This window comes from Herpailurus yagouaroundi, unplaced genomic scaffold, assembly GCF_014898765.1.
Source record: "Herpailurus yagouaroundi ecotype Mexico unplaced genomic scaffold, PumYag 142, whole genome shotgun sequence".
NCBI classification, from domain to species: Eukaryota; Metazoa; Chordata; class Mammalia; order Carnivora; family Felidae; genus Herpailurus; species Herpailurus yagouaroundi.
This window is the reverse complement of record NW_024412397.1, coordinates 19,248,578-19,273,663: the sequence shown is the minus strand read 5'-3', so window position 1 is coordinate 19,273,663 and position 25,086 is coordinate 19,248,578. Positions and strand designations below refer to the sequence as shown.

General features: G+C 35.2%; 1 protein-coding gene across 3 annotated transcripts in view; it reads right to left on the bottom strand.

Annotated features, from left to right (window-relative positions):
- Nucleotides 1-2,011: 2,011 nt before the first annotated feature.
- Nucleotides 2,012-25,086, bottom strand: part of TXNL1 (thioredoxin like 1) — a 33,931-nt gene continuing 10,856 nt past the window's right edge. The window contains exons 2-9 of one of the 3 annotated variants that reach the window (XM_040478727.1): nucleotides 24,685-24,781; nucleotides 22,193-22,366; nucleotides 16,207-16,329; nucleotides 13,250-13,319; nucleotides 11,692-11,864; nucleotides 8,421-8,525; nucleotides 3,638-3,680; nucleotides 2,012-2,246 (exon numbers count right to left, since the gene is read on the bottom strand). In XM_040478727.1, coding sequence (XP_040334661.1) covers nucleotides 3,642-3,680; nucleotides 8,421-8,525; nucleotides 11,692-11,864; nucleotides 13,250-13,319; nucleotides 16,207-16,329; nucleotides 22,193-22,366; nucleotides 24,685-24,781 — 781 coding nt within the window. In that variant the 3' untranslated portion in view covers nucleotides 2,012-2,246; nucleotides 3,638-3,641. Of the gene's footprint in view, nucleotides 2,247-3,637; nucleotides 3,681-4,141; nucleotides 4,576-8,420; nucleotides 8,526-11,691; nucleotides 11,865-13,249; nucleotides 13,320-16,206; nucleotides 16,330-22,192; nucleotides 22,367-24,684; nucleotides 24,782-25,086 lie in introns of those variants that run through there. The other 2 variants (XM_040478728.1, XM_040478729.1) reach the window with 2 other exon arrangements.

Genomic DNA, 25,086 nt, shown 5'->3' with positions numbered 1-25,086 from the left:
CCTTGATCTCGGCCTTATGCTGCAAGACTCTGTACTCAAAATATTTTTGTTTCTATTATGGATTATTTCATTATTGTTTCAAATCAGATGATGCATCCTGATGTGCAATATAATATGCAAAATCAAGGGAAAAGTTTTTTGGGGTGTTTTTGTTTTTTCTGCTATGTGCTATGTCTGACAAAACAAATAATAGACCCAATATTAAGGGCGCCTGAGTGGCTCATTTGGTTAAGTGTCTGACGTCGGCTCAGGTCATGATCTCATAGTTCGTGGTTCAAGCCCTGCATCGGACTCTGCTGACAGCGCAGAGTCTCCTTGGGATTCTCTCTCTGCCCCTCCCCCACTCAGGCATTCTCTCTGGAAACAGGTAAATCTTTAAAAAATAATAATAATAAACCTAATATTAGTTTTCTAGAAAACACTATCTCAGGGATGGTTTTGGTTAAAATAACTAGCATTTTTCAAATGCTCCTTTTATTCATCTGCAAAATTCAGTGTATATATATGTAATATATATGTATATACGTGTGTGTATACACACACACACATACTGTTTTAGGATAAAATAGCATTTCAGCTTGGTGATTTAAGTAATGTCAACTACGTATGTTTATTTGTAAAACTTCCCATAGTGAAATGTTATAGTCACCTACAAACATTCATTTTTCACGATTTACAATTTGAATAATCATGGAATGTTTGTATAATGCAACCAGTTGTTATAGAAGAATCACACAAACAATGTAAATCTGATCCCAATCCTTTACAAATATGAAATTACTTTCACTGGTTTTCAAACTGTCAAGTATAAACAGGATGATGAGGTCAGCAATACTTAAGATGAGGCACTTTAACAATTACCCAAAAAAGTATACAAAATGTCAAACAAAACTTGTTCTTAATCGTATCTCTAATTTCAGACGTGATTAATCTGAGATGCTCTATATTAAGGAATGTTATAAGCTTTTATTTCTTGCACTTTCCCTACTCAGCTCAAGGCAATGTAATAACTATGAATACATAAGATATATAGACATTACCACAGACCAGTTAATGTGCTTACATACAAAGGAACTAAACACTATCTAATGACACTGGGGTTTTAGAAAGTGACCGTTTAAACACAAAACTTCTGCATAATTTTTTCATAAACATGTATACATTGGTCTCCCAAAGGCAAAATGCTATCTCAACCATATTTCTACACAAAAATGCCCTCAAAGGTATTAACTGCATCAAAATTAATAGTCTATGTACTCTTTTCAAACATTTGAATTTTTAATATTCAGAAGTTAAAATTAAAATTTCATTTTAAAAACATAGAAATTAAAATATTAAATGTACCATACTTTCTAGCTTAGTTTTAATACATAAAAAAAGTAGTAACATGTTTTGTTTTGCTAGCCTTTCGTGAAACACCTTTCAAACGTATTATTTGGCCAATTCACTTACAACCTTCAATCCCATTCTCTGTATATTAACACACTATCTTTTTTGTAGTTAATAAATACTTGATTAAAAATATTAATTCCTGTTGTTGCATGAACTCACAGTACTGTATTTTCCCCCATGCTCAGATTTCAACATACCTCTCTATTAGTAAAGAAAATGGCTGACTCAAATTTTTAAAGGTCATCCAGAAGGGATTAAAATCTGTGGTCCCATTAACAGTTTTAGGTGAGAACAGTTAAATCTCTTTAAACTTATTTCTAGTAGGTTATAACTTGAGCAATTTCTATGGCTCAGATACCCAAATGTTTAATAAACATGAGTTAGTACTCATTTTACCATACTTAGCTGTTCTAAGTCCATTTATCAAAATCACTTGCTGTGTGTGTACATGAGCACACATGTACTCCTTAATTCCCTAATAAAACAGTCTTGCTCCCCTATAGAAAGAAACTAGCTTTGAATCAATATACTAGCAGACACGTAAGTCCTTTCTAAAATCAGAAGTGTGCCAATTTTCAAATAAATGAAAAGGGAAAATACTTATTTAAAATGACAAAAATTAAGCTTGGCAAAAGTAGTGACTTTTATTTACAACTCCATGTATCAAGATTACAATAAAAACACTAGTGATACCATCCGAACAAAAGCAATGATTTATTGGTAATGGCAATGAAGGGAATATTGACAGTCTCTGGCGAGAATCAAGCAATTATCCAGGAGCTGTAGATCTGATTGCAATATGCTCTTCCAGTGTCTTTTGTACCTTAGTGGCTTTCTCCTTTTTTGCCAACTACCTAGAAAAACAAAAATAACTTTACATGTACATCTTATTCATTTAGAAGTATGTGTTATTTTCAAAATATTACTAACAGGTAATCATCTTTAAAACCTGGTATTAATTTTTGTCCCTCCATTTTATTTTGGCATGCAGTGTATTTTCATTGTTTGAAGCACACTGTGACCGTCCCTTTCCTCCCAGCCTCAAGGAATTAAAAATAAAACACATGCAGGCTATTTTGGTTTCCCACACTGTTTAAAGGAAAAGTAATGCAATTTTTCAAAACAAGGTTGACAGTTTAGAGAAGTTAATAAAAGGACGATGCTTTATGAGTGAACTATATTTGGCAACCTATTTTTAGGCAATTAGAAATCAAATGTCGATCACAAAATACTCTAGAATTAAAAGAGTATGCTAAACTTATGTCTAAATGCCCAAGATGACAGGTTTCTAGACTTTCTCTCAATATGTAGATTTGCAATGAAAACAGATTAAAAATGGCTAGTTTTGCCTAGTTTCTATTTTTAAAAAAACCCTGGCTGCCACAAATGTACTATAAAAAACATAAAGAATAAATCTTGTTTCTGTCAATTATTAGGAAAATTCTCTACTGGAGGGCCTATTTGCTACAAATGTGGAAGCATAAAAATGTAAGAATAAACTAGGTTTCTACCAACAGTGCTAGCAAACAAAACCTCTGTGGGAAAGTTCTACAACTAAGTTCTAAGCAAATAATTTACTTAAAACCTGAAATTTATCATTAGATAATGTATTCTCATAGCAGAAACGCCACTGAAGAAATGGCAATTGCAAGCTATTGAGTATATATTTGTATACAAGATTTCTATGTACATTTATAAGTGTAATTTTCATATTTTAAATTGATTCTGTTCCAAACGGTAGTCTGAATCAAGCAAAATTCATAAAGGTCTTCTGTACATGCCTGGTCTAAAATGGAACATGGCTGGGTCAATGTCATTCATGAGAGAAGATTATAAAAACCCACTTCATTCTCAATCATATGATGTTAAACATGCTCTTTTCCTGACCTTGAGGAAAACCACTTTTATTACTTTAAAAGATCTCCTCTCGGATCTACAAAAACCATGTGTTAGCCTAAAAAGCCATAAAAATGCTAAAGAGACAGTCTCGTAAAAGTATGTGGATAAGAGTAAAAAAAATTCAGGGCCAAGGGGAGTCTTCTTAAGAAAGAAAGGGAGCTGGCACTATCTGTATCACAAAAGAATTTAAGCATATAAACACTGAAAGCATTACTGATCATCATGATCACTGGGGAACACACAAAACACAGAGCTATTAGATTAAGCAAAAGAAAACAAAAACAACTAATATTAAAAATTAAAATTTTAGCAGATGTGATACAGTGGAAGACACAAATCTGCATACTGTTTCACAGGTTGATAACTCTCAACTTGCCAATGTGTATTCTCTGTAAAAAAGAAGAAATTCAGCATTCCAATATGGATTTTCTCACCCCAAAACATAAAGAAGCTCTTTTATTCATTTTTAAGTGTTTATATTACACCTCAAACAATAGTCTAGGTACATCAAAATTAGGTGTCGAAAATATTTATTCAGTAAAGAGTCCATTGATCTTCTATGTGAATAGTTTAACCCAGCCTAATATTCAGTCCGTCTTTCAACGCCTTGAGCTCACTTGGGTTGGCAAAGCAGAGAACGCGCCCATAATTACCCAGCAAAAAGCCTTTGGGGCTACAGTTCCATTGGGTAAAGACAAGCAACCTATTATACTAATCAATATATTATGCTAGTACTAGTATAAAAGAAACATATGAAACTATTCTTATTTGATTTTCAAAATGATTCTACAGTTCCCAAAAAATAAAATTTAAACCTTAGATTGCATTAAAAAAAACTACTAGTTAAGTCTGAAAGCATTACTAACAACATTTTATTGCAATATTATTTCTCAAAATGTAGTACAAAAATGAAATATGAGACAGGAGAAAGTAAAAAAAGTAAAAGTCAGGGGAGCAACATGGCATAATAACGAAATTAAAGCACCTAGTTGCAAGCCCAAAATAAAAACCAAAACAGAAGGCCAACAGAGCATGGCTAGAATAAGACTTGAAGAAAGAGATGGTTGAGGAAATCTAGGTAACAAGAAGGCTGATCCAGATGACGGAAGCTGTAGAAATCTTGCACCAACAATGGCGAGAACATGGGAAGGGTGAGAGCAGACAGGTGCTATATGGATGAGCAGAGAAGCAAGGAGGGGAGTAGGGTGAGATAAGGTCAATCTTTATATTACTTCATTTTTAAAAATCTTCTGTTTTTAGTTCATTTGAGTTGCATTAAAAAAGCTGAAAAATAAACAGACAGAAATGTTACAAAAATAGCTGATACGGTGAATGGCCAGTTTAGAAGTCTATTTTTATTACAGTGATAGAAAACCTTCTCTGCTTTTCACATGCACCTCATTCCCTAAGAAGCAGAAGCCCCTTCAATTTTGCTCATTTTGTCCGCTTATATGTTATTACTTTTGTATTAAAATAAAGCAATCCATGTATAGAGCATAGTTTAGTAAAGAAAATATCTACTTCCAATTAAGATGGCAAGCTTTTCATGCTGCAACACAAAAAATCCATTTACAACAACAAATAGCCCAAGTGTATATTATAATGTGTGTACAATGCCTATAATAGCCAAAAACAGACAAGTGGGAGATGTGTGCTAGTCTACAATATCCTACAAGTATAACCTTTAAAGTTGTAATAACATGCAAGGTGGTCTAAGATTTCTATCCAACATCCAAGATTCATCAGTATTACCTTAGCTTCTGTCATCTTAGGGACATAAGGAGAAGATCAATGACACTCTGAAAACTAAAATTATCTAGAAACAACTCACACAACATAAAAATGTAAACTGAAAATGCAAAACAATTCTATTTTATCATTCTTTAAACCATTTTATGTAGCTCTTTTCACTACACAAAGTATCAAAACGTTCCTCTCTGTGCTGATAAAAATACATGCCAAATCTATTTTGAAATTTTAAATTCTAATTACCATATGTAATCCCTTTGAAATTCAGACTGCCTAAACAAAGTCCTGCACCTTTCCATTTTCATGCCCAAATTATTTTCCATTCTCCCTGGAGTGCCCACTGCTATCTTTTCCTCTATCCATATCTACTCCCAGTTTAGTTCAAGACCCTCTTCCTCCACAAAACATTCTCATTCCTTTCCTAGACATTCTTGGGAAAGAGGAAGTATCACTGGGCTAGGAAAGTATGAGAATATTCTGTACAGGAAGAGACTTGAACTTAAGCTTTGATTAATTTTGATTAACTTTTCAAATGTTTGTGCATTCTCCTTTAAGAATATAAACTCGCTATGAGAGGGACTATGATCACACGTGGAGTAGTACTACATGGACCACAAGTACTATACCATGTATCTACCATTTCCTTTTCTAGAAACAAAAGTCACTTGCAATTTTTAGTAAGCGACTCATCAAGACAAAATCTAAAATGGCCAAATTTTATTGCAATTTTCCTACATTGATGTTGTCCTAGCATCATGCCAAAAGCACTGAAATATTAGCTTACTTTTGAGGAACAATTCAATGAATGACACAAGTCTCATTCAGAAACTATTAAAAGGAAATGTAATGTAATATTAACATACACAAATAAGAAAATCGTTCAACCAATTCAAATGTATCAAACATTAAAAGCAAGGGTCAAACACCAAGCAAGGAGTCCATGACAGTATTACATTATTCTCGAAGCAGTTCTCAGTGCAATCTAGGCTGATGGTCCCCGAGACCCTTTCAGGGAGTGTTCAAAGTCAAAACTATTTTCAAAATAATGCTGAATTGTTATTTGCCTTCTTAACTCTCATTGTGTTACAAGTGTACAATGGAGTTTTCCAGAGGCTACATGATCTGTCATGGCAAACCTGACTAAATGGAGAAATAAGAGAATGAGAGGGGTCTATGAAGCCAGATGATAAAAAAATTTGTAAAGCAGAAAACAATGCTCTTCTTGCTAAATTGGTTTTTATTTTGGAAAATATGTAACTTAAAAATATTGTATGTGTTAACACATAATGAGTTTATTATTTGTAAATAAATAATTTTTAAATTTCTCAGTTTCAGTTTCTTAAAGGGTAAATATTAGATAGATATAGCCTACATTAACAAAAGCTCTTTCTGGTCCTCAATAATACTTAATAGTGTAAAAGGGTCCTGACACCAAAAAGTTTGAGAACTACTGCTCTACAGTAACGTTAAATAACGCTATAAGGTATTTAGCTAAATGAATACGTAGCCAAATTACGTAACAAACACAAATACTCTCAAGCAAGAAAAATCTAACACCTTTGCTATCCTAAAGACAGTCCAAAACATGTAGTCTGGTAAGTCAAAAGAGAGAGAGAGAGAGGAACCAGGCTAGACGGCATAGGAGAGGGAGGATATTAGGAAAGGGAGGATGTTAAAACCAAACAAGTGGAGACAGATTCTTAGATGGACAACTATTAATGCACATTAGAAAACTTGACTGAAGGGCAGGCTGGTAAGAAGATGGTCAAGATGGAGCAGTGGTTACTTACAGAAAAAAATAGAAATCAAATAGCATGAGCTGAGGTGAAAAGCAGGGAACCTGAACTGAATTAATGGTATGAGGAAATAATATGGCTTAGAGTAGATCTTACGAAGGAATTAAGCTAAAAACAAACTATGCAAGGCAGTTAAAGCCAAATCCAATGGCATTTAATCCAAACAGGCAAAGTAACAAAGCAGGCAGCCAAAATGTCTTTGGTGCTCACACATTTTCCCAGTACAGCATATCTCATATCATAAAAATGTAGATGTTTAATCTCTGCTTCTTCTGACCTGTCATTACACATATGTCAAACATCTGACATGACAGGTCTAAGTACAGAATTGTCCTACAGCTCCCAAAAGTTAATTATGTTAGGAGACAGGAAGATATAGTAGTCGAAAATGACCAGTTAAAAGATCTATGGTCAAGGTTATCAATTTTGTAAAAACAGCATACAATTTTATAAGCTTATCCACAATTATGCAGTTTCATGAATTTTTCTGTAACTGAATTAAAATTAGATCTGTAGATCCCATCAAAAAGAATAAGAGTTTTCAGGGTGCCCCATGGCTTCAAGTCCCCAAACAGGAGTCGAAATCGTTCAGCAGAATACCTCTTCCTCCAGGCACTGGCAGCCCTGGGGAAACCTCCTGTCATATAATGACCTCCTTACACTCACTTCCCGTTCTAGACGGCTGCCAAGGATCCATCGGAAACACAGTGATACCTCCATCTCCTGTGCTGCTGCACTTAATCTGTGTACTGCTACTGGGTTCTGTTCTGATCAAGCTCTCGGTGGCACTGCCCTGATCTGTGGTTGTAAGATCTTAGGAGTCACCCTAAGGAAGCAAGTAGCAGCAGTTCCACGAATGTACAAAATGTTCTCATTCCTAAGAGTCCCATACATGTTACAAATTCTTTGCAAACCTTAGGACTGCGTTCACAAAATAAAACAAAAACATACACACATACATACATATACAATCTGCCTGTTCACTGAAAATTTATTTGCTTATGCAACGTGGTCTTCAGCACACAGGTTTAAAAGCATCCCAGTGTCGTAAAACTTTTTGATTAAAATTATTCACGTGATTTTAAATGTTTTCATCAGAAACTATATAATCAAAATCTTAATATCAGCAAAATTCTTAAAAATTCACTTATAATAATGATTTTAACTTACTCCTATTTTGACATTATTCCTAATTACTTTCTATAACCAAACATTTATTTACTTTGGTTTAGGTTTAAATTAATTTCCTTTTATTTACCTTTACTTCATTATAGTTAGGGATCTTAATATGAAGTATGGCTGATACACAATGTTATATTAGATTCAACAGTTCTATACATTATGCTATGTTCAGGAAATATTTTCACCCTCTTATTTGGATACCATTTACTAATACATACTGTATCAGTAGGACTTAATTTTATTAGAAATATCCTTTAGTTAGATATCAAAAATGTGATTAGAAGAACCTACTGCTCTAGTTTAACCCCAAATATCATGACATGGTATGATTTTGATCTTAATGAAATTATTTCTTTAAAATGATATTTTTACTTTCCCTAAATACCAATTAAATAAACTTACTCGTTTGAAGTCATTCATATTTGTTGCCTGGACTGGTGTACCAATAAAAGTAAAATATGAAATTCTTGTTGTTTCCTCTTCACCTTGATTGGACTGAACAAATATCTACCCCCAACCAAAAAAAAAAAAAAGATTTTTTATATTAATGATTGTAATCCTTTTTTCATATACATGCTTTAAATTTAACTGGTTTTGTTAGATTATTAATAAAAATACCTCCGACTCTTAGAAGTACTAATCCAAACTACACTTAAACTACTACTCCTATGGGACTATGAATTCCACTGTTTGCCCTGCTAGCCTCACCTTCTCCAGGATGTCACAGCAAGACACCTACATATAGAAGTTCCTGATAAGTTAGTGTCATGGTGTAGAGGAGTCACACTTAAACTCTTTAGAGAGGATGGTGAAAGAGTATGAAATTCATTACAGAGGACAGACTGCTGTTGAAATTTTATGAAAATTAGTTTCTGACTGAGGAAAGTCTCTGCAGCTATTTTCTGATACTCATCCATTCATTCTATTTCCTAAAATATTAAAAGAAAAAATATTGGAAATCTGCTCCTAAAATTACACTATATTATAGCCTGCATATTTTATTAAGCTTGACTCTTTACATTTTTTAATTAATTTATTTGAGAGAGAGAGAGAGAGAGAGAGAGCGCGCGCACGCGTGAGGGAGGGGCAGAGAGAGAGGGAAATCCCAAGCAGGCTCCATGCGGTCAGCACAGAGCCCGACACGGGGCTCAAGCTCATGAATCGTGAGATCATGATGACATGGGCCAAAATCCAGAGTTGGCTGCTTAGCCAACGGAGCCACCAGGCACCCCGACTCTTTATACTTTCTATTTAAAAACTCCCTTCAGCATGATACTAGACAGCAGCTTTACTCACAGATCCTTTTTCAACTTTTTCAATATATTGGATTTTCTTTGCGTGTGTGTGTGTGTTTGAATGGCTAAGCTGGAGTTTATTTTTTCTTTTTTTTCTAAATATAACTTATTGTCAAGTTATCTAACATACAGTGTACACAGTGTGCTCTTCGCTTCAAGAATAGATTCCCATGATTCACTGCTTACATACAACACCAGTGCTCATCCCAATAAGTGCCCTCCCTCAATGCCCATCACTGCCACTCATTTTCCCCTCTCTCCTCACCACCCCCATCAATCCTCAGTCTGTTCTCCATATTTAAGAGTTTTTTATGGTTTGCCTCCCTCTGTTTGAAATTATTTTCTCCCCTTCCTTTCCCCATGGTCTTCTGTTAAGTTTCTCAAATTCCACATGAGTGAAAACATGATAACTTTCTCTGACGTGTTTCACTTAGCATAATACCCTCCAGTTCCATCCACGTTGTTGCAAATGAAGATTTCATTCTTTCTCATTGCCAAGTAGTATTTTTTTTAAAAAACACGTTACTCTAGATGCTGTCTACTTAAGAATATTGCCTCTCTAAGTGCACCTAGGTGGCTCAGTCAATTTAGCATCCGACTCTTGATTTCGGCTCATCATGACCTCACAGTTCATGGAGACTGAGCCCCGTGTCGGTCTCTGTGCTAACAGCACAGAGCCTGCTTAGGATTCTCTCCCCACCCCCCTTTCTGCCCTTCCCCTGCTCACACACAGGTGTGGGTTCTCTCTCTAAAATAAATAAATAAAACATTAAAAAAAGGAAAAGAATTTTGCCTCTCTTGATTTAGACAACATATTTCTTTCATTCTCTGATGGAATTAATCAGTTTTTGGTATTTATAGGCAAGCAGAGATTCATCTCAAACCAAGCTTATCAATTAAAAATTCCAAGACTATAGGGGAGCCTGGGTGGCTCAGTTGGTTGAGCATCTGACTTTGACTCAGGTCATGAGCTCAACTTAATGAGTTTGAGCCCCACATCGGGCTCTGTGCTGTCTGTGCAGAGCCTGCTTCAAGTCCTCTGTCGCCCTCTCTCTGCCCTTCCCCCACTTGTGTTCTCTCTCAAAAACAAATAAATGTTTAAAAAAAAAATTCCAAGACTATAATAGGTAAACTATTAAACCAGCTTTCCATTTACTTGTAATGCTCTTTGAATCTTATAAGGCACAACAGTTCATATTCACTGCTTTTAAAATTCATCTTACTTTAGCCTTTCCAATCAAAACTGTCATTTTGATTTCAATTTCCTCACCAAAAAACTGATAAGCATGTCTGATTGAGATAGGACACAGTACATAAAGACTTGAGCCTATCACAAGATAACTATGTATAGCGATTCTCAATGACAGAGATTAGGTCAGGATGTTTGGGTTGAAAGGGCTTTTCCAATAAACAAATGCCTCCCTTCTATCACTAAATAAAGCAACACGTATTGTATTAATGGTACAAATGTAGGTCAGAAAAATATCTGATAACCAATATTCTAGTTTAATATAATCATTTTCTTCGATTTCATTTGGATAAAATATTCCAAATATTGAAATCTCAATGATAATCCTTCCTTCATCTTCCTACTAAGAACATTCTGTGAAACTCTAGTGAAAACCTCCTAAAATGAACACATTATAGCATTCTTCTAATTTACAAAAACCAGAATCATTTCATTAAATCAAGAAAATTACATTAATTTGGCCCAACTTGCTCTCAGTGACTCTGTGCTGGTTCCCGCTGTTTTTATAGGTATTCATTCCACTATTCTCCTTTAACCCTCCTACTCCCTGCTCTGAAAGACTGGGCTGGGAGGGAGAAGGAGGTGGGTGGGAGAACATATGCTGGGTTTCGTTACAATAATTCACAAAAGCAATTAATAACTGCTAAGAAGCAGTTGACTTAATGTAAATTAAGGTAATGTAAAAATATCTTTTTAAAAAATCATCTGTATTGAGATCATGACCACTACACTATTAAAAACTGTATGTTCTAGAAAAGTAAATTGGATTTTACAACTGAATCATCACTCATTACCAGGTATGAAAGATTATGTACAAATATCTTCAGTTTAAGTCTAAATGGTCTATAACAAACTTTTAACAAGAACTGCCAAATAGACAAAGTAACTGACATATTCACAAATTAAAAAAAAAAAAAAAATCAACCTGTCCTTCCTTTTCAGAACACACAGATAAATTAAAAGAAAATTTAATTAGCTCATTATATTACTCATTTCAAATTTTTTCACTCATTTCAAATCAAGAGGACAAAAAACTACCTTAAAGGATCATTTAGAATCACCCAGGATAGTGAAGATAGCATGAACGGTCACCCAAACACCCATTAAATATAGTTAAAATACTACTTACAGTTACACTGTTAACATTCTGAAATTTAACGTAACGAAGTGGGACAATACCATCTTCTTTAATATCATCCTCTGTTAGTTCCAGAGCTTGAGTTGGTTCACTTCTTTCTGCTTCTTCAAAATCCATAGATCGGGGTAGATTGATAAAAATTTTTACATATTTAGGACCCTGACCTATAAAATGGTAGAATAAAATTAAATGTAAAACCAAACTTGCAATACTTTCTTCGTTTCACCATTACGTTCAGTCTATACAACCAGATACACATTCAAATATAAGCACATACCTACATGCATCTTCAGGAATTTTAAGAAATTCTGAGTATTTTCACAGACATTCTTTTTTTTTTTTAATAGACATTTACTAGTGTATTCTTGGCCTGCTAGCCTTATACTAAGAACTGAGAATATTAGATTAAAACACACATGCACATATGCATACACATAAACATTCACAGACTTCTTGACCTCAACTATAAAAGACACTCTGTAATAATGCAACACTACTAATGAGGAGACGCAGGGAAGGTGGTAAGAGTCTGACAATGCACGCAGGTTAACAAAAAGTTTCATAAAAGGAATTAACATTTGAGCTGGGTCTTGCAGTTGCCAACAATTGGTACATTTGTTATTTAGGAGAAGAGCATTACCAGTGACAACATTTAGCTAAAAGGAAATTAATTCTACAAATTGCCAAATTTCATCTTAGGGATTAAGATGTGCTGAGTGGTTAGATCACATTTAAATAGGATGTCTTAGTCCCTTTAACCTCAGGGTATAATCCAAAACTCATTACTTCGTGGCTAGTTAAGGAATCTTAACATATTCACATTGCTTACTCATCTCTATAGCAACTGCTTTCACAAATACTGAGTATTTCCAGAAGATATAATTTTATTAATGAAAAATACTAATACATAATAATTTAAAATAACAAATGAGAAGGGAATGCTATCTGATAAACAGGGTGCCTACTGTTTCTCCCAATTAAAAAGAAAACAGAAAAAAAGTCCTAGTCCCCAAGACTCCCCTCCCAAAAAAATCAATTAAGAACAGGAAAAAGAGGGAGTATAAATAAGGAAAATTCTTCATTTAATAAAAAGAGAAATGCCAAGTCTGTACAATCATGTTTACAGTATCATAATATATAAAGAAGATGAAACTACTAATAGGTCACAAACAGGAAGATACAGAACCTTAGTTTTATCATCTGTAATAGGAGGAATGTGAAATAAATTTCTCCCAGTTGTGATCCCGAAAAATGGCTACTTCAAAACTGGAGTTTCAGAGCAAGAATTGGAAGAGTTCCTTTGTTTTCAGATTAGGAGGGGAACTTAAATTCTAAAATAAAAAATTTTAGAAATAAGGTAAAATTTGTCATTTCATCAGTTCCTAATAATCTTACCTTATTTGCACATTCATTTGTCCCCTTGCTTTGTTCCAGAAACAATTTCACTCTTTCCCAACACAAGGAATATCTACCTCTATTATTTCATTAGTTTTAAAAATGCGCTAACAGATCCACAGAGCAGAAAGTTAAAGGGCTACCCACTACTCACCATTATCTGGCCCTTGAAATTTCATTGAATAAAGCTTAACAGGTTGATTAAATGCCACAGTAATGAGAAGCTGTGAAGAAAATAAGTTTTATTTTAAAAGGGCTCTTGAACACCTTGAATATACACAACAGCTAAGCAGAGTTAAAATGATTAATTCAAAGGCAGAAAATATTTAACTCATTTCACAAAACCAATGTAATATTAAAAAATCAGTAAATTGAAAGTAATTTAATTAGACTGACATTTGAGAAATACAATAATCGGGGCGCCTGGGTGGCGCAGTCGGTTAAGCGTCCGACTTCAGCCAGGTCACGATCTCGCGGTCCGTGAGTTCGAGCCCCGCGTCAGGCTCTGGGCTGATGGCCCAGAGCCCGGAGCCTGCTTCCGATTCTGTGTCTCCCTCTCTCTCTGCCCCTCCCCAGTTCATGCTCTGTGTCTCTCTGTCCCAAAAATAAATAAATGTTGAAAAAAAAAAAAATTAAAAAAAAAAAAAGAGAAATACAATTATCTATTATTCACATAAGGGAATGATGACAAAATTTAAAGGAATAAACTAAACTAAAAACATGCGAGATCCTTGCTGGCTCAGCAGATCATGTGATTCTTGATTTACAGGTTGTGAGTTCGAGCCCCACCTTGGGTGTAGAGCCTATAAAAAAGGAGGGGGTGGGTAATGCCTAAGATCCTAAGGTCTTGTAACCTGTAAACTGGCAAGCATTTTGCCTTCCAAAAAATTAAACAAAATCCCCAAAGTAAAATAAAATTAAACTATATATTTTAGAATGTAAGCTGAACATTTTGTAGGATGGTTTTTCAAGCATGTACCCACATCATCTGATAATATGAAGACACTGCACAGATTATGTGAAGAAACTAGCTCTCAAATGCACTGTACATGATCCAAAACTCAGAAGAATAAGACTTTTAATAGCTCTATGGTAACCTCTAAACCTCTATCCTAAACTTAATCTGGCTAACTGAATCTAGAAGGCCACATAAGGGAACTGGGATAGGAAACATTGTCAGGATGCCGATCTCTAAGAAACCATGAGTCATTTGCTCAGTCTTCCTTCCAGCTAAAATTGTGTATGATGTACGTATCTCTGCTTCTACCCTAGGAAGAAGATTTTCCTGGCAGGAAGATTTCAGGGAAGCTGTGGTCAGTTCTGCTGACATGCATCATCACATTATATTCAGGGCACCATTTACAAGGAACACAATAGTGAACAATATTCTTAAAGCTGTTCAGTAAGGCAGCTGTAGTGGGAGGCAAGATTGAATTTGGATTTATGATTTCAGGATCATTGTGGTCTGTGTGCCTAAGAAAACACCCAGACCATTTCCTCTGGTTATATAAATACTTCTTATACTTGACCTGTAATAGTGTGTCAAAAAATAATAAACATGACATATTTAGAGACTTGAACCACAGGTGAGGAGGAGATGAGAATGGAAAGCTAGAAACAGATCAAGAATCTTGAATCTCTTCCTGAAAACTGTGAAGAATCATGTAAATCTTTTGAGAAAGAGTGGCATGATCAGATTTCTATTTTAGAAGAATAACTTTTGGGGATTCCTGCATGGCTCAGCCAGTTAAGAGTCTGACTCTAATAATTTTTTTTTTATGTTTATTTATTTTTGGGAGACAGAGAGACAGAGTGGGGGAGGGGCACAGAGAGGGGGAGACACAGAATCTGAAGCAGGCTCCAGGCTCTGAGCTGTCAGCACAGAGCCCGAAGCTTGACTCAAACCCACAAAGCACGGGATCAGGACTTGGGCCGAAGTCACTGAACTGACTGAGCCACCCACGTGCCCCAAGAGTCTGACTCTTGATTTTTCAGCTCAGGTATTAATCTCAGGGTTGTGAGTTCAAGCCCTGCGTTGGGCTCAACACTGGATGTGAAGCCTACTTTAAAAAAAAAGAAGAAGAACTTTTGTGACCATGTAGAAGATGAACTGGAATGGGGGACAAAGCAGAGACAACAGATTAGAAAGTAAATTAAGGGAGTGCCTGCGTGAGTCAGCCAGTTAAGCGTCTGATTCTTGATTTTGGCTGAAGTCATGATTTCACGGTTCATGGGATCGAGCCCCGTGTCGGGCTCTGCACTGACAGCATGGAGCCCGCTTGGGATTCTCCCTCCTTTCTCTCCCTTTCTCTCTCTCTCTCTGCCCCTCCCCTACTCGTGCATGAGTGCTTTCTCAAAACAAATGAACATTAAAAAAGGAAAGAAAATTAAGGAAAATAACAGTCAAGATGAAGGTAATGATGGCTTGATCAAGGCAGGACTACACTACTTCCTCTGTGATGACAATGCAGGGAAGTATAGGGAAGTACGATACAGGTTTACAGCTGGGAATGAGGACCGCACATATAGGGAGTACTCATCTAATTATTCTCTATTTCTCAGATACAGACTCATCTGGGTGGGTAAAAAATAGGGAAGACAGGAGGCGCCTGGGTGGCTCAGTCGGTTGGGTGTCCAACTTCGGCTCAGGTCATGATCTCGCGGTCCGTGAGTTCGAGCCCCGCGTCGGGCTCTGTGCTGACAGCTCAGAGCCTGGAGCCTGTTTCAGATTCTGTGTCTCCCTCTTTCTCTGACCCTCCCCCATTCATGCTCTGTCTCAAAAATAAATAAATTAAAAAAAAAAAAATAGGGAAGACAGGTCTAGAATGAACAAAAGGATTTAAGAATAGTCAAAGCTCAGCTCAACTCAACTCAGCAGTCAGGCCAATCCAAGAATTCTAAGATTCTGTATAATGACCTTGGCAGCTTATACAGAACAGAGTAAGGAGGTGGGTCTATATCGCCAAAGAAACTGAAACTTAAAAAAAGGAAAGGGAGTGGTCATCTGGGAAGGAGAAACATAAAACCATGAGATGGAAACATGATAAAGAACCCAGAGCAGGCATAAACACTGATGATCCCTATAAGCTTTAACTGGGAAGTGTCAATTACCTGTTCATCACAATCAGATTCCAAGAAGGTCATATCTTTACGTAAACAGTTGTCAAATCCATGCTCATCACTTTCATTAAGACATTCACAGCCAGCTTTGTTAATAAAAGGCATTAAATCCATCTGAAAAAATTAAATCAAGACTTTAGGCAAAGGATTTCGATTTGGTTTAACAATCTTCATCAGAAACGTAAATACATGATTTTCTCTAGGTTAGACAACTTTAAAAAAACTTCTCTTTTAAGATAGCTACTAAAACTTTTATAATAAGGCTTTCATTTGAATTTTTGACTGAGACCTATCACTATGAAAGCCAAATCTAGGCTTTGTCCACTTGACAAAGTATCAAAAACCAAGTCTTTAACACGAAGATTATAAAATGTTGACATTTTTTGCTAACAGTATTTTGCAGTGGAAAATATACAAATTAAAATATCTGTTAAGATCCAAAGGGAGCCTACCTCCTTCCTCTAGTGGTCATGTGCTCTTTAAACCTACATCCATAAAGAGTTTACATTTGAGATGAATAACAAATAAGGATTAAAACGTTTTTTATTATGGAAAATTTCAAACATGTATAAATAGAATACTACAGTGAACCTCAGGTAGTCAGTCTTTAATAATCCCAGCTACAATAATCAGCTCATGGCCACTCCTGTTTCACCTTTCCCCTGGCAAGCAGTCCCTACCCTCCTGTTTTCAAATACATCTTAGACATTTCTTCTTTCATTCATGAACATTTCAGTGTGTTCATGAGCATTTCTGAGAGATAAGGGCTCTTTAAAAAAATTTCTCAATATTATTATCACAACTAAAACAATGAGTAATACTTTAGTTATCAGCAAATATCTGTGTCCAAATTTCTTGGTCTTATAAATGTTTTACAGTTGAACTGTTAGACTCAAAACAGGACTCCAAATAAAGTATGCCATATTTGGTTAATGTCTCCCAACTCCTTTAATCTATGGTCATCTAGTGCCTACGGATTTCTAATATTTTGGATTTTGCCGATCGCTTCCCTGTGGTATTTAACATCTTTCTGTCTCCTGTGTACGTGTTGGTTAATACTTCCAACACACGGCCAGAGCAGTGACTGTGGGCATCCTTGCATGGTCTCTGACTTTAGCAGGAGTGCCTCTAATGCTCTCTCATTTAGATTTTACGGATGGTTTTAAAAATAAATGGGTACTGAATTCTGTCAAATGCCTTTTCTCCGTATTAGGAGATTATAACTTTTCTCCTTTAGATTGCTGAATTTTTTTTTACTAATATTTTAAGAGTTTTACAATTGGTCCTAATTGGAACTGGTCAGTGGTTTTTTTGTTTTTGTTTTGTTTTGATGCACATTTTGTCAGATTCTGGGATCAAGGTCATATTTACTTTAAAAAGAAATTTTCAAAGTTTTCTCTCTTTTTATATGGTCTTAAGTAGTTTGGAATAACACTAGACTATCTGATCTTAAGATCTGGTAGAATATCCCTGTGAAGTCATCTTGCCCTTTATGGTACAGGTCTTTGACTATTTTCTCTACTTCCTCTATGGTGACTGGTCTATTTAGGAGTTCTGCTTCTAGTGGAGTTGATTTTGATAAAGTATTTTTCTAGGAAAACATCCATTTAATCTACTAAACAAGGACTAGTTTTAAGTTTACCAAGTATTTTAGATTATCAGTTAATTGCATATTCACCTTTCTATCATAAAGAGTATTATATTTTGTATACAGAGGATACTAATACATGTATGTATCATTCTAAAGAAAACTCTTTTACATGTCAAATAATTAGCAACATAATTATCAATAATTATTAGAATAGATCCTTAATTATTCATGGAGGGGCCTAAATGCTTTTAAAGCCAAAATGCTATTTTGAATTATATTAAATGTTATATTGCATTAGATGTTGAACATATTATTCAGGGTATCATACCATAGCCAACTTAAAAACAGTGGGGGTTGGTGTGCTGGCACTATAAAGCAAAGTTCTACTATTACAGAATCACTTTGAACTTTAAGAACATTTCCCTTGAAAGGACAGTTCTAACAAAATCTTTAAACACTTATGTCTTCCATCCTACCAAGATGCCTCTTCAATGCTGTATCTAGGACTATGATCCCAGGCATGAAGACAACACTGAAATCATGCTTGCAATATCTTAATGATGAAAAATAAATAGGTGATTTACCTGAAGTTGTTTTTGTATTTATTTATCGTGGGGCACACAAAACAAGTTATCACACTCAAACAGTTGCATTAAAGTGCTTTGCTACACAACACTGTCTAGGACAAATTGGCATTATATCTGACTTAACTGCAAATTGACACATTCCAGAAATACGCAATTGGAAATAAATATCACTACCTATGTAATCAACTTGCCAATGAGGAAAGAATAATGAGAAAACAATCAGACAAATCCAGATTGTGGGACAGTCTATAAGACAGATGGTCTCAATCTACGGTGTACAAGAAGATAGCCATTAGCCACATGTGATAATTTAAAATTAAATTAATTAAAAGCAGATAAAACTCAAAATTCAGTCCTTCAGTTGCACTAGTCACATAACAAATGCATAATAGCCACATGCATCTAGTGGCTACTAGATTAGACTGGTGCTGGTTTAAACTTTCAAAAAAGGTAGTCATGAAAGGAAAAAAGAGCAGACGGAAGTTTCTAGAACACCAAAGAAAAACAACTTAACTGCAATGTATGATCCTTGACTTGATCCTAGATGGGGGAAAACAGTTATAAAGGATATTTTGGAGATAATTTTAAAAATGTGAACGTAGGCTGTAAATACTAGAGATACTGTAAACCACTGCTAAATTTCTTAGGAGTGCTAATAGTATCATGGTTATGTAAAAGAATGTTCTCGTTCTTAGGAGCTACCTGCTCAAATATTTAGAGATGAACCATCATGATGTCTATACCTTACTTTTTAAATGACTCTGCCAAGAGATAAAAGTATATAAACACCTATCAAGAAAGCAAAACTAGGGGCGCTTGGGTAGCTCAGTTGGTTAAGCATGGGACTCTTGATTTCAGCTCAGGTCATGATCTCACGGTTCGTGGGATCAAGCGCTACACTGGGCCCTGCGCTGACAGCGTGGAGCCTACTTGAGATTCTCTCTCTACTTCTCCTCCCTCTACCCCCCCAGCCTGCCACCACCAAGAAAGCAAAAGTAGCAAAATATTCACAACTGATGAACATAGGTGAATGGTATATATGTTTGTTATACTATTCCGTCAATAGTAGAACATTTTTTATGTTTTTTTGTTTTGTTTTTTTACAGGGGAGAAAATCTAACACAAGATACACAGAAAGTTAGAAAACCCTTTCCATGCTTCCAATTTTGGTTAAAGAAAGATCTATCTTACTACACAGATGAGGGTCATTTAAGGTTTCATTTCATTTTGTTGAATGATGACAAAATTTGTACACTGAAATCTATAGTTCAGTGGTCAGAATACTGAAATACACTAATAAGCCTCAAGATTCAGAACATTATGCAAATCCAAGTTCAATCCCGGAGTGCCTAGAATTCAAGCTTGTGGAGAGGAAGACTTATTGATAGCCCTGTGGCTATGAAGCAATACTAGGTATTCTTAACGAATATGAAAGAAAAAAAGAATGATTTAAATTTTCCTAATTTAAAATTAAATATCCCAATGCTTCAATAAACATTTTATAAACTAGAAGTCATTATATTTACAAAAACACGGTCTTATTTCTGAATAAGAACTATTACCATTCTTAACCTACATCTATTGCAGTATTTCAAACTCCTCTAAAAGAGATACACGTACCTCTCATACTCTGGCTTCAATCAAATTTGGAGTTCCAAAACTAGGATGTATAAAATCAGTAACTATATAGTCTCTTTGTGTGAAAAGATAACTGAAAGTCTTTAAAACCAAAATTTTATTTAAAAACTGGCAACACAACTATATGCTGAGATATAAATTTTTAAAAATTATTTTAAAAATCCAATTAAAACCTTTTTTAGCTTAAAAAAACGGGCAATACATTTTTGCAATGCTTATACTTAAATCTACTTAAGACACAGGCTTTCATTCACTGATTCTTCCTCCTGTTAAGTGGCTATTTGTGCTGTGAGAATGATGACATTCTTAGAAACACATTACCGATCTTACATAATAACTTTGTAGACATAATAGTTCAAAACTTTTAATGTCTTGATTGACACCAGATGGAAAAAATGAAAATGTTTTTTTTTTTTTAATTTTTTTTTTCAACGTTTATTTATTTTTGGGACAGAGAGGGACGGAGCAGGAACGGGGGAGGGGCAGAGAGAGAGGGAGACACAGAATCGGAAACAGGCTCCAGGCTCCGAGCCATCAGCCCAGAGCCTGACGCGGGGCTCGAACTCACGGACCGCGAGATGGTGACCTGGCTGAAGTCGGATGCTCAACCGACTGCGCCACCCAGGCGCCCCATGAAAATGTTTTTAATAGCTTTTCACAGTGCATTCATAACATGTGCATGAAAACGGAATTTTTTTTTAATTTCTTAAAACTTAAGTTTTTCCTGCTTAATTCCTACCTGAGGCCAAAACACTGATATCACGCTTAGCTGATGTGTAAATAAGTAGCCCTCTAGCTAAGCAGCAGGACTGTCCTGCTCTCATTAAGACTTTTTCATGCAAAAACCCTTCACAAATAACGGGGAAAAAAATACAAAGATGTAAACAAATCAGTTTACGGGTCAAATTAATTTCCAAAATTTTCCAAAAGGTGTCACAACCCTGACTTACACAACATGTTCATACTTTCCAACTGGGTATCGCAATTTCAAATGATTACATAACAGTTCTGTTTTAAACAGATACTAATTGCGCCTCCCTAACTTCAAGTAATTAATGCCAGTACCACACGTTAAAGACACTTTTTGAAGATACAACCCCCACCCCGACACTCAAAGAAAAAATCTCTTGTATTTATCTAACTACAGAGTCTCCTTATTCAGTATAAATTTAAGAGACTTACAGAAAGGACTTGTCGTCCGTGATACACATTCTTTCATATATTAGCTTTAACTTGAGGTAACAATTTTTTTTTTTAAAGTTCATTTTTGATCTGCCAATACCATTAACTTTAAAAAAGAAAAATTAGGAAAGATACATACAAATATATATTTTGGTATGCAGGATTAACCAAGTTGCATTAACAAGTCAGCTACTACAAAGTGAATTTCTGAATTTTGTTTGGTTCCTTCCTGAATAGCTCTCAAATGATAGATACTGAATTATAAAATTTTATTATGTATAATTTTCAAACACTTTTGTGTTCCTAAGTCTTCAAGTTATTATTTGAATAATAATTCTTAAAACTCAGAAAAACATACCTAATGGTAAAATCACACATGATCCTAAAATAACTAGATTTTTCAAACAGAAAAAAGAGGTGCCAGAAAAGAGGGGATACATTTAAAAAGACGGAGAAAACTATAGGGAATTTTAGGAAAGGGAGTTCAGCATAAAATGGTCACACATTAAAATTTACATGTCATTTTACACAATTGTTGAAAAATGGAAAATTTTTCCAATGCACATTTCTTCACATTTTGGGGAGGGGGAAATATATAAATATGTAATTTTAAAAGTACACATAAATAAAACATATACATTATATACAATAATAAAATCGAAATTAAATGTATGTATATAAATATACATTAAAAATGAGTGAATGTTTAAAACTGGCTATTAAGACAATTCAGAAAACAGATTAAAAAAAAACAAGTAGCAAAAAAGATTAGCAGAGCAAATTTAGGAAAACTTGTTTTTGATGAGGGCTTAAGGTGATAATATATACAACAGAGACAAAAACCCAACAGTCAGCTAACGAAGCTACTTTTAAAGTTCTTATCTGAAAGTATTCTTAACCAGCAAAAGATAACAGTCAACTTCACTTTAAGCAAACGGAGACAAAAATACATCATGATTTCACTTTTAAGTCTACCTACATAGCCTTTTGGAATATCTGTGTCCTCATTGCTTCCAGGGTCATTTTCTAAGTGCTGCTTGATTTTTTCTTCTAATCCAACAGCATCTGCTCCTTGATACTGATCAATTCTCACTTTGTTTCGAAAAAACAGAAATGTAGGTGTTGCTGATATATTGTTGGTGGCAGCTGTTCCCTAGAATTGGCAAGTTAGATGACGTTAATGAATTAAAATTAATCATTTTTAAACCACTTAGAATATTCATTCTACATCTCTATAGAAGTTAAATATCACAAGTATAAGCAAAAATCACGTAAAATAACGTATTCCCAATTGTTATTTAAGAAAAAGCAGGCCTGTTACTGAGGGCACAACTACATGACCCTTACATTCCCAATGAAGAACCTCCATTTTAAATCAGTTTTAGTATTAAAGACTTCACCCAACCAGCAGAATAGCTTCCAATACAGAAATTATGCTTTACAACACTAGCTAGCTCTCTCATAAGTACATGCTATTTCTTAAGTGGCGAAACCAAAGAGGGTATTGATCAGTCAACACAAAGCAGGGCTACTAGGAAAAAGTACAGATCTGAAAAACAGCAGCCCATCTCTCCATGAATATGAAGTAACAGCCTCACCCAACTCTACTCATAGAAATGACTTCTGGCCTCCCTCACTGCAACATCTACCTTTTAAAATTCTGCTCCAACTCCACAATATTATAAAACTAAGTAGCAAGCAAATAGGTATCAGCTAATTAATGATGGACCCATAGTCTAAACTTTTCATAAGAAGTACAAAGGAAATAGGAAAGCAAACATGTCATCTTGCGTATTCAAATACTATGTGGGGCGCCTGGGTGGCGCAGTCGGTTGGGCGTCCGACTTCAGCCAGGTCACGATCTCGCGGTCCGTGAGTTCGAGCCCCGCGTCAGGCTCTGGGCTGATGGCTCAGAGCCTGGAGCCTGTTTCCGATTCTGTGTCTCCCTCTCTCTCTGCCCCTCCCCCGTTCATGCTCTGTCTCTCTCTGTCCCAAAAATAAATAAACGTTGAAATACTATGAAGAGGTACCACTATGTTGCTTAAAAGTTTACATAGAGATGTCTTCTGTAAACCTCAAAAATTAAACACAAAAACCTGACTGACCTTTTAAAACAGTGTTGTTCAAAATAAGACACAAATATAGGCTATATATGTAATTTTAAGGTTCCAATATCCACAACAGAAAAACAACTGAAATAATTTTAATAGCATATTTTAGTGAATCACTATCTGCATTTTCAACATGGTCACTATAAAAAGTTAATGATGTATTTTACATCTTTTTCATACTAAGCCTTCAAAATCCTATGTGTATATCTATAGCACTTCTCAACTGGGACTGGCCACGTTTCAAGTGTGCAATAACCACATGCAGCTAGTGGCTATCATACTGCACAAGCAGCTCCAGAGAACACTTCTAGATTAGAGACAGAGACTAGTACAGCCCAGTGCTACAGTCCACTAGTATGCAACAGAAGTACAAAGCAATAACACAGGGTTTATACCAAACCTCAAATACTAACTACAAACTAGGTAACATTAAAAAATTTTTTTCACTCAGAAATGTATCAAAGACACAACCTCACCAAAAAGAGCAGCTACACAGTTATTCCTTAGTTAGAACTACATTTTTAGTGTTGGAAACAACCTTCAAAACATTTTTCCTTAACTCCTCCTCCATATTCTCATATATGCAAATGTAAAACTGTCACATGGCCATTCCAACTAAGTAATCGGAATCCCCACAACACTGTGTCTCAATCAACAGTAATCAACACTCTAAAGTTCCTGCTGAGTATGCAGCTTTGAGGCTAAGATTACACAATGATCAATTCAAATCAAACTATAAGCAAGAATTCTCTGCCAAGGCTTGCTAATCAACCAATGCCTCAGTAGAAGATAATGTCGATTTGCGAAAGATAAACAAAAAATGTAAAACAAAAAACTGCCAGGTGACCTATTAAGTTGAACAACTTATTAGTTTTACATCAGACAGATATTAATATAAACAAACCCAGAAGCAATTAATATGGGACTACCGTTTTTAACTAATGTAGCCACAATAACATTTGTAATAATTCATGTCAACGTAACATTTCCCTATCTTCAAAAGAGTAAGTACTATGTGCATAAAGAGATAAACGAATGAAGGATGACATCAATGTTGAATTTCAAACCAATGTAATTTTTTCTGTTAAAAAGGACTCCTTTCCGGGGTGCCTGGGTGGCTCAGTCGTTTAAGCATCCAACTCTTGATTTCGGCTCAGGTCATGATCCCACAGTTCTTAAGTTTAAGCTCCCCATTAGGCTCTGTGCTGACAGAGGAGCCTGCTTGGGATATTCTCTCTCTCTCTCTCTCTCTCTCTCTCTCTCTCTCTCTCTCTCTTTACCCCTCCCCTGCTTGGGCTCTTTCTCTCTCAAAATAAACAAACATTTAAAAAAAAAAAAAAAAGGGATTCCTTTCCCTTACCTGACACTGATGTACATCTACTTCCAAGAAAACTGCCTGTGGATACTTATTACTCATAGAACTGAATGCTGGGGCAATCCTTAAACATGGTCCACACCTGTGAGAAAGTAAAACGCATGCTTGGTAAAAACACACAAAAGACTGTATTAAATTATACTCTAAAGAACCTGTTAATTAAAATATGAAATCAAACAAACTCTGATGATCCTGGCTTTAGTTGTTCTAATCTTTTCCACTAGATTAATTTAGATACACTTGCATCAATATCACATTGTCCTAATGACTACAGATTTATATTAAGTTTTAAATATAATAATGTTAAGTCTCCCAGCTTTGTTCTCACTGAAATTAAAGATCTAAATAAAAGGAGGAATATGCTATGCTTATAAACTGGAAAACTCA